This window comes from Taudactylus pleione, unplaced genomic scaffold, assembly GCF_031769625.1.
Source record: "Taudactylus pleione unplaced genomic scaffold, aTauple2 ptg000215l, whole genome shotgun sequence".
NCBI classification, from domain to species: Eukaryota; Metazoa; Chordata; class Amphibia; order Anura; family Myobatrachidae; genus Taudactylus; species Taudactylus pleione.
In genome coordinates, this window is record NW_028284617.1 from 2452501 (window position 1) to 2470015 (window position 17515).

At 46.0% G+C, this 17515-nt stretch overlaps 1 protein-coding gene across 1 annotated transcript in view; it reads left to right on the forward strand.

The window, feature by feature from the left end:
• LOC148517514 (protein kinase C delta type-like) overlaps positions 1-17174 on the forward strand; it is a 24991-nt gene extending 7817 nt beyond the window's left edge. The window contains exons 2-9 of the mRNA XM_088478586.1: positions 1184-1290; positions 5933-6100; positions 6517-6608; positions 7332-7394; positions 8186-8339; positions 12070-12246; positions 14772-14900; positions 17025-17174. Coding sequence (XP_088334712.1) covers positions 1184-1290; positions 5933-6100; positions 6517-6608; positions 7332-7394; positions 8186-8339; positions 12070-12246; positions 14772-14900; positions 17025-17174 — 1040 coding nt within the window. The remainder of the gene's footprint in view (positions 1-1183; positions 1291-5932; positions 6101-6516; positions 6609-7331; positions 7395-8185; positions 8340-12069; positions 12247-14771; positions 14901-17024) is intronic.
• Positions 17175-17515: the final 341 nt, after the last annotated feature.

The window sequence follows — 17515 nt, forward strand, 5'->3', positions numbered from 1 at the left end:
CCAGTAATTTATATAAACATGGTTGTATTATAGGCACTGTGGGTAACAGGCAGTGACACTGGGCCTACAGCAGCTGGTGATGTCACAAAGCTTTATGATGTCATAGAGCTGCTGGCTCAGTTGCTTACCTGCATAAGATACGTTTGTGTGTTTTCACCTATTGCAGTGTGAAGGCGATTTTATTCGTGCTTAGCGAATTTTTCTTTATTTTTCTTGATTTATCTTGATATGAGATCAAGAAAGAGGAAAAGGCGACCAGATAACAACAGGTCTCCTATTAAGGAGAGTAGTAGGAGTAATAAGGAGGATATCTGTGTGGGAAGAGGAGATTCTCCCAATATCACAGAGGGAGGAGATATTGAGGTGAGAGAGGACCATCAGTGTAAGAACAACAGGAACCAGGCTAGAACATCAAAGCAGCCAGGTAAGGCCCCTAATAAGAGGCCCAAGGTAGACAACACCATCAGCAAGAGATCAGCTGTAAAGAGACCCTTAGACAAGACCGGGGACACTGGCTGCAATAAGAAAAAGAAGGAGGAGCTGAGACATGACAGCCCAGGAGAGGGACCCAGTGCTCCCATCATAGAGCTCACAGCTCGGAGGGGCAATAAGAGAACTCACAAAAGTGAAGCCCCAGACCATCAAAAGAAATTTAAAAAGGGAAGAGCAGGTAAAAAGCCTTTTGCTTGAAAACACTAATAAGGGAGAGATGTATCAAATTGTCTAACAATAAAAAGCTTTAAAATGACAGAAGCTGATTGGTTGCTATAGGTTTGATACATCTCCCCCCACATGTAATGTAATAGAGAAGTAAGTGAGGTGTAGGTTAGTACTTACGTGCAATACGGTGACGTCATGTTCTCACCTCTCACCACCATTCACGTCCTTTCCCTATCACCTAACTCTGCAACATCTTTATACCTTGTTATTACTATTCTGCAGCACCTGTGACTGTTACATTGTCCTATCCAATGCTGGCAGCTATTCCCTATTCATTTATTTCATTTCTCTTACACCCCAACAACATATAATTAGGCAACATAACAATATTCTTACCAGATACTATATAATACAGAGTATAAATACTTTCTATGATATAATTATCTCAAACCTTTAAATGAAATATTGCCAAATATCTATGTTTATATCAGTCAATAAATGTGATTTCTCTTTATGCCACAAGGTGTAAGTGGGACCCCTCCAGCCAGCCCCCCGGAAACAGCCGCTGCCTCTCATATATTGGAATGTTTGATCTACCACAGTATTATTGGAGAGGGCGGTTTCGGGAAGGTAAGTGATTAGTACATATTTGGTGACTTACCTGTAAACAATGCAGCAAATATATCTTAAGAACTTTGCTTTAATAACTATATAATATAATTAGGAATGTGCGCAGGACCATTTTTGCCGGATTTGGATTTGGTTCTAATTCGTCGTCTTGCTTTGGATTTGGATTTGGATTTTTTTACAAAACTTGACAAACAAAAGCTAAAATCACATAAATTGGGCTTTTTTTTCTTCCTAGAGTATTATTAACCTAAATAACCTTGATTTCCAGTCATTTACAGTCAATTTAGACCACCTCACAGTTTAAATTATAGTTTTCACCATTATTGGCCAAAGGTTGCAGTGATCTGACTGGTTACCAAGCGACAAAGCAGCGGCGCAGACACCACAGTAATAAAGCACATCAATGACAGATTGCCACACAGCAGTGGCAGAAATGAAAAGTAGTGCACCCACCCAGTGGGGTACGGCCAGCAGAATCACAGTACTTGTTTACAAAGTGGGCTACGGCCTTAGGAGTCACAGTGCACAATCTTATTCACATTACACAGCACATAGAGGGGAATTCAATTAGAGGCGAAAAGCCATATTCGCCTGTTTTTTTGTGAAAAATTTGCCTAAAATAAATTCGCCAAATTCAATTCCAGGACAATTTCGCCTAAGTGGAAACAATTCTCCAAAAATGATTCTCCAATCAATAGCTGGTGAAAACAAATGCAAAATCTTTATTTTGGGGTGCAAACATGGGGAAACAACTCAGACCCCTTGGGACAGCCCCCAAAGGACAAATACGCAAAAAAAACCAGAAACTAAAACCTAAGAACACCCCAAAAAAGGCATGTCATTTTTGGGGTGTAAATTTAAAAAGTGGGGGGATAAACATTAAAAGTAGCGAAAAATATTTCTTGGGGGTCCACAAGTATGGGTCAGGTGTTTTTGGGATTGCAGGTGCATGCAGCAGGTGGATATTCATAAGAATATGCTAGCACCCATTTTCAAGCTCCCCAAATTTGTCTGGACTACTTATTTTCACCAAAAAATACAGCTTTATGCCATTCTTCACCACTTTTACAAAGACGCTAATAGCAGCCAATTTACACAACTTAAGTACGCAAAATAGTTTTATTAGGGCTATTAGTACACATCTATATTGATTCCCTATGTTAGTGCATCTTTTTCTGGGGTACAGACTGATTTCCCCAATTCTTTCAGTACTTTTCACCTGTTCCGCATTCGCCTATTTCCGTGTTCGCCTGTTTTGCAATTGAATTAGGCGAAAAGCGGGGACGATCACGGAATAAATTCGCCTCTGAAACAGGCGAATGAAGCGAACAGTCGGACAGGCGAAAACTTCGCCTCTAATTGAATATGGCTCATAGTGCCCCTGATTCACATTACACCATAAAGTAGTGTCTCTTATTTATGTTACGACACAGTAGTGCCCCTTTTACACAATGCCCACAGTAGTTACCCTTTTACACAATACCCACAGGAGTGCTCCTTTTACACAATGCCCACAGGAGTGCTCCTTTTACACAATGCCAACAGTAGTGACCCTTTTACACAATGCCCATAGTAGTGACCCTTATACACAATGCCCACAATAGTGACCCTTTTACACAATGTCCACAGTAGTGACCATTTTACGCAATGCCCACAGTAATGACCCTTATACACAAAGCCCAAAGTAGTAATGCCCCTTATACAATGCCCACAGTAGTAGTGCCACTTATACAATGCCCACAGCAGTGGTGTCCCTTACACAATGCCCCCAGTAGTGGTGCCCCCTATGCAGTCCCCTTAGTAGTAGGGCTCCCTATGCAGTGCCCCCAGTAGTAGTATGCCCCCCAGTAGCAGTGCCCCCAATAGTATGCCCCCCAGTAGTAGTGCCCCCATTAGCAGGCCCCCAGTAGTATGCCCCCCAGTAGTAGTGCCCCCATTAGTAGTGCCCCCAGTAGTAGTATGCCACCCAGTAGCAGTGCCCCCATTAGCAGGCCCCCAGTAGTAGTGCCCCTATTAGCAGGCCTCCAGTAGTAGTGCCCCCAGTAGCAGTATGCCCCCAGTAGCAGTGCCCCCATTAGCATGCCCCTAGTAGTATGCCCCAAGTAGCAGTGCCCCCAGTAGTAGTATGCCCCCCTAGTAGCAGTGCCCCCATTAGCAGGCCCCCAGTAGTAGTGCCCCTATTAGCAGGCCCCCAGTAGTAGTGCCCCCAGTGGCAGTGCCCCCATTAGCATGCCCCTAGTAGTATGCCCCAAGTAGCAGTGCCCCCAGTAGTAGTATGCCCCCCTAGTATCAGTGCACCCCATTAGCAGGCCCCCAGTAGTAGTGCCCCCCAGTAGTATGCCCCCCATTAGCAGGCCCCCAGTAGTAGTGCCCCCAGTAGCAAGCCCCAATAGTAGTATGCCCCCCAGTAGTAGTGCCCCCATTAGCAGGCCCTCAGTAGTAGTGCCCCCATTAGCAGGCCCCCAGTAGTATGCCTCCAGTAGTAGTATGCCCCCTAGTAGTAGTGCCCCCATTAGCATTCCCCCAGTAGTATGCCCCATAGTAGTATGCCCTCTGTAGCAGGCCCCCAGTAGTAGTCCCCCATAAGCATGCCCCCAGTAGTAGTATGCTCCCCAGTATCAGTGACCCCATTAGCATGCCCCCAGTAGTATGCCCCCCAGTAGTAGTGCCCCCAGTAGTAGGCCCCCAGTATTAGTGCCCCCATTAGCAGGCCCCCAGTAGTACTTACCTGAATCCCCGCTCCTGTCTCTGTACACTCTGCTCTACTCTGTTACGCGTGGAGGGAGGCGGAAGACAGAGCTCATGAGTGAGCTCCAACCGTCTTCCTCCGTGCAGCAGCCAATAAGAGTCTGCCTGACTCTCATTGGCTGCTTTTACAAACACACAGCTGCCACTGGCGGCTGTGTGTTTGTGTCTGTGTAGGGCAGACAGCTATCACAGTGGTCTGCCCTACACTAGAGGAGCCCTGACGTCGGATTCTCTCATGAGAATCCGACATCAGGAGGCTGCGGCTCGGCCTCTAATGGGGATCCGAGTCAGGCAGGGAACACTCGAACAGGGTTCGGGTGGACTGGGATCCCCTATGTTCAGAGCGGTTTGGATTCCACAGAATCTGTACCGCTCATATCTAAATATAATTATCATTACATGCACATAGGTGTTTACATTGGGAGCTCTCCATTAAAAATACAATGGGGCCTATGTAACAAGGCAAATATAGAGTATACAGTGGCACATTCCCACACTCACCTCCATATATGGTTTTGGACTGTTGCTTAGTACAGCTGACAGGGGTGTGGCCAGTGTAGGTGTCAGGGCAGAGCTAGGGCACACATGCATGGCAATGATATTAGTTATTATCATACAGCCTGTTGTACCACTCCCTGCTTTGAAATCCTCTGTTACCTCTGAGGTGCTAGGGGACAGTTCTACTCTGCGTTTTTGTATTGTAATATGCCAATGTTAGATATGACATACCTCCCAACATTTGTGACTGGAGATGCGCGCCCGAAAAGGGGGCATTACGAGATGGTAAAGGGGATGTTGCCTAATGGCACACCCCCATTTACATCACTAAAAGGCGTTCCCAGCATCTCTGAGATGCTGGGCTGCCCCCGGGCTTCTCCCCCATGCTGTGAATAGATGCTGTGCTCTGCATATCCGCTGCTCTGCTATGCAGAGCAGCAGTGTATGCTTCCCCCAACTTCCCCCTACTGCTGGACACTGCGGCCCATGGGTGGGACAGCGGGACAGTCCCAGAAAAACCGGACTGTCCCGCTGAATGCGGGACAGTTGGGAGGTATGGATATGGTGCTGTCTGCTCAAAACTGGGGCTCCATTGTTCTTACATTTTGTTGCCCAGAACAGTCACCAAATAAGCTCACTTCAATGTCCTGCTTGTGTACAGGCTATTACAGAGACTATAGGGGCTGAGAAGCTGGTGATGGTTGGTATCTCAGGAACAAGTGAAGACCCACAAGGATCTACTAGATGGGGAGATTGGGCTTTCTGTAATAAATGTTGGGCACAAAAGATCTACAATCCTGGGCTCAGGGAAGACGCTCATCCCCTGTACTTTCCCTACGGGGTGATGGGACGTTCTCACCTTGCTGTTGTCAATTTATCTTGCTGTCTCCTGTTTGTACAATGATCTTTGGGAGTGTCAACCAGGCAGGTTCCACAGCTAAATAACATTGCAAATTGCTTCTAACTCTTATACCCTGTCCCACCAAAAACCCAGCTGTGAGCACTGAGCACAGAGTAAGCACGGGTCAGAGCCAGGTTTTACCCCTTTTACACCAGCAGCTGGACCTGAGTTATATCCCGGGTCCGGCATTACAGTGGACTTTTGAAGCTGATGTATTCTCCAAGCATTACTGAAGCCAGGCCATCCCCTGGTTTGAGGAATGACCCGGGTCATCGTGACTCTGGTCATGCTGTTTATAGTGGACCGATACTCAGTTCCTTTCTGATATCAACTCTGGTCATGACCTGGGTTAGATTCCTCGGTCACTTGACTTGGGTTATTTTTCCAGGACCATTTTCCACTCAGCAGTGACCTGGATCGACCCGGCAATAACCAGGGTTATTGCAGCAGTGGGAAAGGGGTATTCATACCAGTAAAATTATCTGTCTCATGCAGGTACTGCTGGCATCCCACCCCAACAGCAGAGAGCAGCTGGCAGTAAAACTGGTGAAGAAGAGGACACTACTAAGGGGCAAGAACCCTATATTTATAGAGCGGGACATCCTGCAAGTCACTGGCAACAGCAGTTTCTTCACCCATGGCTATGCAGCATCCCAGACCCCGGTAAGAGTCTCTGTATCTGTCATAATTGAAACTAACTTCTGAATATCACAGCTTCTGTAATATAAGACAATTATTTTACCATTATTGGACCCCGCATAATTCCAATGGCACATATTGTATGACGCATTATTCTGACACAGAGGTTTATTATCCTAATTCTGTACATTTGTGTAGTATCTGGGATCCTTCATCCCATGCTCCTCACTGTCCAACACTGACTCAATCACTTACCCCGTGTCCTGTGGACATTATATATGTAGAGGCCCATCTCAGACAGAAGACGGGCTGTATACAGCGTATACATTGGGCCTCATTCACATCACTAGTGGTGACTGAGTATTACTGATTATAATCTGCTGTGTGTCAGAGTAATGTCCATAATGTAACTTATATCATACTCTCTGATTCCTATACAGGAACACATCATATTCATCATGGAGTACCTGAGTGGGGGAGATCTATACCAGCTAATAGAGAAGAGTGCCCCATTAGGTGATGCCACTAGCAGGTAAAAGAGAACGTGGGTATATTATTACTATTATTATTATTGATATGACAAATAGGAACATCAGTGTTTCCATCCCTGCACCTGGGCTGTAGTAGGACCCGGCCTATGCGGCCTAACAAATCCAGGCTGGGCCTTTATAGGTGTCCATGGTGACAGGTCTGTGTATAATACAGAGTCTCCTGGACACAGGGGCTCCATTGTGTTACTCAGCTATACAAAGAGCATGGGCGGGATGCATCAAGGGCAGAAATGTGGTCGAAAATGTGCATTTCTCATATGCACCTAGCCTCGGAGGGCGCGGTGGGTAATGACATCTTCCTGTTGGGATTACCAATAGGAGCCCATGGGCTTCTCTCAGCAGAGTGCTGAGAGAGGTTTCCAATCAAATCCTTCCCAGCATTCTCCACAGCACATGCCAGAGGGGCTTCTGGGTCAAAGACCCGAATGTCCCTCCATCGCAAAGGGACGCTCTTACCGACAGAGCGGTCCTTTGCGGTGATCGTCATGCATACCAGCTATACCAACACCAGCATGCATGCGATGACCGGTGGAATGCATCGCGAGTGCAATGCATCATGCATCCCGCCCCATGTGTGATAATAATATGTCACGTGTCACTCTTATACTCTGATACTATATCAGGGGGAATGTACTATCTCATTATTGGTCATTTTACTTTAAAAATATTTGCTATTAATATTTATGTTCTTTCTTCCTCATCAGATTTTTAACAGCAGAAATCCTTTGTGGGCTCCAATTCCTCCACTCAAGGGGCATTATCCATAGGTAACTCGTTATTTCTAATGATCACATACAGTAACCCCCTATATGCAGTTACAGTATAGCTATTATGTTGCTGGGGGTCAGGCTATAGAGAAGTGTCTCTGCCCTTTTCTGCAAATGGGGGATCATTCATTCTTGAGTTACATGATATGTAGGGCGAGGTTCTTGTGACTGCTTCACACATCCTCTTATCTCCATCTTTATCCCACCACATACATAGGGGCCTATTTATCATAGATTTCCCCTGAAAATACCAATTTTTAGGTGGTACCTGCAAATATTAAGTAACCCCTGAATGTATGTATAGGGAATCTCAGCACATATTGGGGATATCTGCTGCAATCCCCCAGTTTAATCACAAAAGCAGCCGCCATAGGTTTCTATAGGTTTCTATGGGGGCTGCATACTGTATATGCCGATTTTACCAAGCTCTGGAATGTGAAGTATTCTGGAGCTTGGCCCCATTAGCTAACACCATCTTCAGATAGTTATTGGGAAAGGGATCCATAGGATGTCTGCACGGCAATGGCTGCCACTATAGATATAGATAAGAAATTATGTTTATTAGGTCTAAAACCTGATAACTAATAAATAGGCCCCATAGTGACTCTATGCAGCTGTCAGTCACAGTGATTGCCTCCCTACAGTCACCATGTTTTACATCACTGATCCCTTTTTCCCACTGTGACGCTGACATGGTTCTTATTGTGTCTCTGGGAATCTTTCTCTGTAACAAACAGTTATACAGCTGGTAGCTGTCTGACAGGCAGAACTTACACTCATTCTCCTCACAGGGACATCAAACCGGAGAACGTGCTCCTAGATGCTGTTGGCCATGCCAAAATTGGTGATTTTGGCCTTGCAGTTAAAAACACCAATGGCCAGAAGATATCAGGAGCTGCTGGGACGGTGGGTTACATGGCCCCTGAGGTAAGTAACAGATTAATTGTCTACAGGCTTCTCATACTGTATCTCCATTTCACTATTAATCGGACAACATCTTGGTTCTTAATGATATCTAAACACAGGGTCTTAGTCAGGGATGGATGCAGGGTCTGAGTCAGGGATGGACGGAGGGCCTGAGTCAGGGATGGACGCAGGGTCTGAGTCAGGGATGGACGCAGGGTCTGAGTCAGGGATGGACGCAGGGTCTGAGTCAGGGATGGACGCAGGGCCTGAATCAGGGATGGACGCAGGGTCTGAGTCAGGGATGGAGGCAGGGTCTGAGTCAGGGATGGAGGCAGGGTCTGAGTCAGGGATGGACGCAGGGTCTGAGTCAGGGATGGAGGCAGGGTCTGAGTCAGGGATGGATGCAGGGTCTGAGTCAGGGATGGAGGCAGGGCCTGAGTCAGGGATGGAGGCAGGGTCTGAGTCAGGGATGGACGCAGGGTCTGAGTCAGGGATAGACGCAGGGTCTGAGTCAGGGATGGACGCAGGGCCTGAATCAGGGATGGACGCAGGGTCTGAGTCAGGGATGGAGGCAGGGTCTGAGTCAGGGATGGAGGCAGGGTCTGAGTCAGGGATGGACGCAGGGTCTGAGTCAGGGATGGACGCAGGGTCTGAGTCAGGGATGGAGGCAGGGCCTGAGTCAGGGATGGAGGCAGGGTCTGAGTCAGGGATGGACGCAGGGTCTGAGTCAGGGATAGACGCAGGGTCTGAGTCAGGGATGGACGCAGGGCCTGAATCAGGGATGGACGCAGGGTCTGAGTCAGGGATGGAGGCAGGGTCTGAGTCAGGGATGGAGGCAGGGTCTGAGTCAGGGATGGACGCAGGGTCTGAGTCAGGGATGGACGCAGGGTCTGAGTCAGGGATGGACGCAGGGTCTGAGTCAGGGATGGAGGCAGGGTCTGAGTCAGGGATGGACGCAGGGTCTGAGTCAGGGATGGATACAGGGCCTAAGCCAGCATTGTGTGGTATTGCACAGCTGCAGGGAATTAGCTGTGCAATACCGTACAGCTGATATACTAATGCAGCAGGAAGCGTCTGGTGTACATAGAGGCCTCATGACAGCATCGCAGATACAATTGCTGTGCCCTAAGACGCAGCATCAGATCTTCTTCAAGACAACCTGCAATCTAAGTAACCCTGAGGTTACTCAGATTGCACCTAGCAGCTGCGTAGTCGAGGCCAGGAAGTTTGTGTTGGAAGACGCAGACCCTGGCCTCAACACTCCTGCAATAATGGGACAAGACATGGAGGCTAGCTCCACCCACTCCCTGCCCCCAAATGGCCGCAGCCTGTGAATCAGTCTCTAGCTTTGGGGAACTGTGAGAGATCTTGCAGTAGAGACTGGCGCCTGTGTAGTACAGATCCTGCACATGCACCAGTCTTCTAACATCGCAATAGTACACATACCATCGGGTTTGCATATTACTTTGAATCAGGACCGCAATGCAGATGTTTGCGCAATTGAGCAATTATCGGAATCTGAGCATGTATCAAGTTCCATTACCGCCAGCTGTCGGAGCGACTATTTTCTTGCAGTGTGATTGACAGGCCGGGTACATTTGGGGGGAGTAAAGGGGGAGGCATTTGGTGACCATTTTGGGTGCATGTCGCTGTCTGTGATCCTGTACACAGAAAAATGGTTCTCAGTTGCCGTGGACACTCTGTGTGACAATAGGGTTACTCAGAAATCCGATAATCAACTGATCTATGACTAATGCTGGGTCTTTGTACAGTCACTTGGATTTGTGAAGTCACCGGTGAGCGGCTCAATACAAATCTAGGTGACTGTGACATTTGCATATTCTTGCACAGTCGCTGTGTACACATTTGCAGCATGATTAGGGTCCATCTCTGAATCAGGTTATAGTCCAGAAGAATATTTTCAAGAGGAAGAGAAGTGACACAAAATTATATAAGTACAGACTAATATATCCAAGTAAGCAATGTTACATAGGGGCTTATGCAGAGGTGGCAGCTGTTGCATTTGTACTGTAACTGAGATTTTGGATGCAGCGAACTTGTGAAAATATGTTAATGACTCAGCCACTGTCTTGTGTACAGAGATGCCCCACCGGCCGGTGTCTCGGATGCGCCGCTTACATACAATAGCCCCAACATCGGTCCCAGAATTGAACTTCTGAGCAACCCTATGGTGTCTCATAATGTCCGTCTCAACTAAGAGGCCGGGCCCAGTCCATCTGCAAACAAATGCGCAGAGACTGACTAGGAGGGGCCCAGAATACGGTGGTGACATGCCTGTGTTTTTGTATCCTCACCCCCGTTACCTCCCCCCATCGTTACTAATCAATCACAGTATGTGGAAAAAAATCGCTCCACTGCATTCACCTCTGTATTAGGCCCGTAGTCACATGGGCTGTAATTATTAGGCAGTGAAGTGGAGTTTTTGGCCAGAGAAAGAGGCTATCACCGCTTCTTCCTATATAAGATGTCACATTGCATATCACTGTGATATGCGGCAACATGGTGTGGGAACATTGTTATTTATGAATAGACCCAAGCATTGCAATGTTCACTTAGCATAATTATGTAGAGATGAAAAAAGGAAAGAGGGCCCTGCTCTCACGATCTTATGATCTTTAGGGGATATGGGTGGACACAATAGGGGGCAGAGGGTAAAGTAGAGATGGGCAGAGACTATAGAGGTAGTAGGGAGGGTAGTAGGGTAGAATGAAAACAATACATGTAAAGTCTGGGAAGCAGGTGAAAGACTAATGGAGTGAGGGAGGGAGTTCCAGAGGTTAGGAGAGGCCCAGGAGAAGTCCTGACTGTGAGAGTGGGAAGTGGTGATCAGGGAGATTAGCAGAGAGATGAGGGTGGGAGGAAGCATGTGAGGAGATGAGGCTGGAGATGTAGGGAGGTGAGGTGTGGGTGAGAGCTTAGTAGATGAGTGAGTTTACATTAATAAAAACCTTTTACCAAAGCGTAAAAGCCTATACCAGGAATGATTCAGTAACAATATATAGTAGGCAGTACAGTGTATGAATGGCTTCCACAGGGTATTCATTCCCCAAATGAGTCTTATGACCTTGTGGTACATTCAGTCAGGGAGCTCTAACCCCTCTTGATGTTCCCACTTCCATATTTAAATAGCTTCCAAAAAGATGGCCAAGCTGTCCTTCCTCTGCAGTCCCCCAGGTGTACTTCTGCACGCTGCAGCTTATCCAGCACTTCCTGTGACATAAGCGGCTGAAAGTATCAGTAGCTTCCCCGTCACTTGTGTCTTCTGTCTTCCATCATTCACAGAGGATTCCACTGACGAGTAATGCTGCCAAGTCTCTCCACCCACTAATGTGCCAGCATCACGCTGCAGCTCCATGTATACCAACTGCTGACTACTCTACTGGGCACCACAGCTTTATGTACATGATCATATTCCTATATAAGTAATCATTGCACTTTCTCCATATTTATTGCTGTGATTGCCTCATTTGCCTCGGTGTTTGCTTTGGCTCTCTAGTATAATATACACGGTCATTATTTATCATAACAGTTATTTTAATTTAGTAATTGATTTCTCTCACATAAACCCTCAGCTGAATGCTGTCTGTGTAATTGCCTGTATATGTTCATTGATATTCTTCCTTCCATCAGATGTTTCATTGTGCACAAAAAGGAGAGGTGTCAGCATAACCCGGTGCCTCCTGCCAGGTTGGACAATGTACTAATCATCTGTTTCTCCATCATGTTTTTACAGATGCTTAGAAAGAAGCCGTATGATGCCATGGTAGACATTTTTTCCTTGGGTGTCATGGTATTTGAGATGGCCACAGGAGACCAACCCTTTTACTGTGGTGAAGAGTCTGTTGAGGTTATAAAATCTGTCCTAAACGATAACCCAGTCTACCCAGAGGAACTCAGTCCTGGCATCACTAACATCCTAAAGCGAGTGAGTATGCAGTATACAGGCTTATCACAGGGTCAGGAGATTATACAGTCACAGGGGAAATAAGGCACAGGTCTGAGAACATACATTAATACTAATGAATACACTCCCAGCAAATGTACAGCCATGGCCAAATGTTTTGAATGACAAGTATTGGTTTTCACAAAGTTTGCTGCTTCTGTGTTTTTGTCAGATGTTACTATGGTATACTGAAGTAAAATTACAAGCATTTCATAAGTGTCAGGCTTTTATTGGCAATTACATTAAGTTTATTTATGCAATGAGTCAATATTTGCAGTGCTGACCCTTCTTTTTCAAGACCTCTGCAATTCGCCCTGGCATGCTGTCAATCAACTTCTGGGCCACATACTGACAGATGGCCGCCCATTCTTGCCTAATCGATGCTTGGAGTTTGTCAGAATTTGTGGCTTTTTGTTTGTCCACCCACCTCTTGAGGATTGACCAAAAGTTCTCAATGGGATTAAGGTCTGGGGAGCAGGGCTGTAACTAGGGCACCGCAGGACAAGCGGCAATGTTCAGGCCTGTTAATTTTCTGTTTATTATCATTCTCACTTCTAGCTTCCTCTTATTTCATCCAAGCATTTTCTGGCCTACCCCATCTCTTCCCTGGTCCTTCCCCATGAGGCCTTTCCCCTTTTTTTGGGTGCATTATGTCCCTATTTGAAAAATAGGGGGTGCTAATGTCCTTTCTGGCTCAGGGCACCAAAAAGTCTAGTTACAGCTCTGCTGGGGAGTTTCCTGGCCATGGACCTGTTCCCCTAGCCACTTAGTTATCACTTTTGCCTTATGGCAAGGTGCTCCATCATGCTGAAAAAGGCATTGTTTGTCACCAAACTGTTCTTGGGAGAAGTTGCTCTTGGAGGATGTTTTGGTACCATTCTTTTTCATGGCTGTGCTCTTAGGCAAAATTGTGAGTGAGCCCACTCCCTTGGCTGAGAAGCAACCCCACACATGAATGCTCTCAGGATGCTTTACTGTTGGCATGACACAGGACTGATGGTAGCGCTCACCGTTCCTTCTCCAGACAAGTGATTTTCCAGATGCCCTAAACAATCTGAAAGGGGATTCATCAGAGAAAATAACTTTACCCCAGTCCTCAGCAGTCAATCCCTGTACCTTTTGCAGAATATCAGTCTGTCCCTGATGTTTTTTCTAGAGAGAAGTGGCTTCTTTGCTGCACTTCTTGACACCAGGCCATCCTCCAAAAGTCGTCACCTCACTGTGCGTTAATATGCACTCACACCTGCCTGCTGCCATTCCTGAGCAAGCTCTGCACTGGTGGTGCCCCAATCCCGCTGCATCAACTTTAGGAGACGGTCCTGGTGCATGCTGGACTTTCTTGGGCACCCCGAAGCCTTCTTCACAACTATTGAACCTCTCTCCTTGAAGTTCTTCATGATCCGATAAATGGTTGATTTAGGTGCAATCTTACTAGCAGCAATATCCTTGCCTGTGAAGCCCATTTTGTACAAAGCAACGATGACTGCATGTGTTTCCTTGCAGGTAACCATGGTTGACAGAGGAAGAACAATGATTTCAAGCACCACCCTCCTTTTAAAGCTTCCAGTCTGTTAATTCTAACTCAATCAGCATCACCTGTGTTAACAAGAGAATCATTGACATGTCGCCAGCTGGTCCTTTTGTGGCAGGGGTGAAATGCAGTGGAAATTTTGTTTTTGGGATTAAGGAGCTCATTCAGACCCACTTGCTAAAATGCAAACGTTCACTGCTGCCGATGGTATGCAGTGTGTATGCATCGCAGTGCGCATACCTTAGCGAAAGCTCACAATGTGTTCGCTCACTGCGCATAGACAGCCCAGCAGAGTGAGTGACAGGGGAAGCAGTTTGTAGGTGGTAACAGGGGCTGGCCATTAAAAACAAGGGAGTGGAGGTGCAAACACAGGCATGCCTGAGCATCTCAACTGCATTTTAGAAGTGTGCATGATTATAAGACAGCATCATAGTACACGTCACCTGGCTTGTATTTACACAGAAGTGCTCGCAGTGCTTGCGGCAGGGTATGGTAATGTACCGATGGTTGGATACACTTCCTGGGCATGATGTGCACAAGTGAGGATCTTAAGACAGGCTGGGGGGTGTCTGCATACACTATGTGATCGCTCTCTAAGAAATACTGGGTGTGCAAATGCATTGCTGTGCGATTGCACTACCTACGCAATTTGCATACACATCTAGCGAGCTTCTCTGAATCAGCTCTTAAGTTCATTGTCATGGCAAAGAGGGACTTTGCAATTAATTGCAAATCATCTGATCACTCTTCATGACATTCTGGAGTATATGCAAAAACTGAAGCAGCAGACTTTGTGAAAACCAATACGTGTGTCATTCTCAAAAGTTTTGGCCATGGCTGTAGTTGTAAGACAAAATGTAATATTTTATATATGTCACCCTGAGAATAAAGTAGCATAAGGAAAAGGAATGACATTGGTCAGCTAGTACTTATCTACCATTAACACTCTATACTTTTCTGTTTATTCCTTTGATAGTTCCTATGCAAATCCCCAGAAAGAAGGCAGCGACTATATATTAACATCAAAGATCATCAGTTTTTCTGGCCCATTAACTGGGAAGACCTGGAGGCTGGCAGGATATGTCCCCCATTCATAATGCCACCGGTAAGTATATGTACAATATAGGAATGTACACAATATGTGCTCCATCATACAGTCCTATTATCTCATAGACAATGCTGGTGATCAGGAGAGATGAATGTCATTGTACAAATGGTCACACAAATGCCAATCTAGAGGGACAATGGGCCTGATTCATTACAGATCGCAACTGCAACAGTGTAAGCAGATCCGCCGATGGTGCGTACTGCGCATGCACTGCACGAGTTAGCATTGCGATCACACTGCGTTTACCTACACAGATAGGAATCCATCGCAGAGTGAGTGACAGGCCGTGAGCATTTGGGGATGGTGGCGGGGGAGTGGTTGGTGAAACGCAGGCGTGTCTGTCCATTTTCATGGGCGTGCATAAATTAGCCACTGCAACGACATACACAGCTTGTGCACACACTGCGTGCGATGAGGTTAGCAATTTCTGAGTAAGGTCAACCCTGTTGTAATTGTGCGTGAGGGGCCGATGTTACTCGGTAGCAGTAGGCATCTCTATGCTGGCTGTGCGATGGCATTGAGATGACATTCATTAGCATATTCTCGCAGCGGACAAGTACATGCAATCTCTTACTTGTCATCCTTGCTGGATCAGGCCCACAGTATGGCTAAATTACTGCTGTAAAAATGTTGTGGCCAAATGCAGAATGTGGAGAATATTTTGTGGAATGTTTTTGAAATTCAATTGTAAACACATGGACAGTATATGTTTATTATCAGCCGTATATGTTACTTTCAGCCAATTTATTGCAATCGGTGGCAAATGCAGAATTTCTAGAGGGAGTTTAGAAATCCTTGATTTTGAGCGAGTGTGGCCAGTCCATGGAGAGGGCATCATTAGCACTTACACTGTGTCATACAAAGGGCCTGATTCAGCAAGGATCGTAACTGCTAATGCAATAGCGATTATGCACGCAGTCTCACTGCGATAGTAGTATGCTAGTCCATTGCGATCACTATGCCATCGCAGAACATAAGGACGCCCACTTTACCTTACACACATACATATGTACTGTTTAGTACAACTGCAAAACCATCTGTACTATTGAGTACCATCGCAGCCTCATGCACACTTGCACAAGCTCTGACCTTACTCAGGAATTGCTAACTTCAGCTCATGCTATGAGGCCTCAGGCTGCATACGGCATTGCAGTGGATAATTTTTACACGCCCAGGCAACGTCGTTCCAACGCACTGGCACGCCTGTGTTTCGCCGACCACCCCGCGTGACCACCCACAAACGGCACTTTCTATCAATCACTCTGCAATGGATCTGCATAGTCACTGCGATCGCAGTGTTCAGTTCACACACTGCGTTCCATGCGCAGAATGCAACGATCGGTCGATTGCATAAGTAATCTCAGATGCGAACGGTAGTGAATCAGGCCCAAAGTACTGTGTGTGTCATAATTCTGACATATAAAAGGCCAGCAAACATAGTTAACCCATTAGATGTGGCAATAGGGCCATCCTGCCTGAGCTGAATGTTTTTATTTCAGATGTGGGCACAATTCCAGAGTATTGGAGCAAGTCCGGGAGTCTAGGCGAGCAGCAGAAGAACCTAGCACTGCCCTGGGCATATATGTACACATTAGTTTCCTTGTGCACTTGATTAATGATCCCTATAGATGGTTTATAGTAGTGCACCCCTTAGTGCATGTTTTCCAGATCTCCTAGTTGGTGCACAGGTGTATTTATTTCTGGCTGACACATTAAAAGATCCACAGATGGTGCTGACCATTTCTGATACTGAGAAGAACATGCAACACTAGTATAATTCTATTAGTTTACTATTTCTATTGTGGTCATGGTGTGGGCTGGAGAGGGGCAACCAAAAAAAACCTTGCATTTGCCTATGGCAATATTCTTCCTTTCACATGCAACATGCATTGATATTGTAGAAGGGTAAATCCAAACTAAAATGTAATTATACAGCAACCCAAAGTCAGTGAGGCATCTAGTTACCATTATACATATATCTATATCTATACATTTATCTATAGTAAGCAGAGTTTGCACATTACATAATTATTTTTCATTATGACACAGTGACAAAGAGCCCCATTACTGTGTATTTATTTTGTGTTTACATGATGGATCTGATTTGTCTCCTTTTCCTAGACCCCAGTTACCACCTGTGAACATCATAAACTGGATGACTTGGTACCACCTCAAGCATCACGGGAGCCACCAATATCTAAGGTGGAGGAGCGCCGGTTCCGTGGATTCTCGTTTGTAAGTGACCGGTGGAGAACCATGGACAACCAGTGATCGGCATAACATCCTGCCTGGTTCCATCACAGCAATTTTCACCTGCTGATTACCATCAAATACAGCAATACCATCTGCTGAATACCAACAATACAGTAGTAACATCTGCTGTTTACCAACAATTACAGTAGTAACATCTGCTGTTTACCAACAAACACAGTAGTAACATCTGCTGTTTACCAATAATCACAGTAGTAACATCTGCTGTTTACCAACAAACACATTAGTAACATCTGCTGTTTACCAACAATCACAGTAGTAACATCTGCTGTTTACCAACAATCACAGTAGTAACATCTGCTGTTTACCAACAATCACAGTAGTAACATCTGCTGTTTACC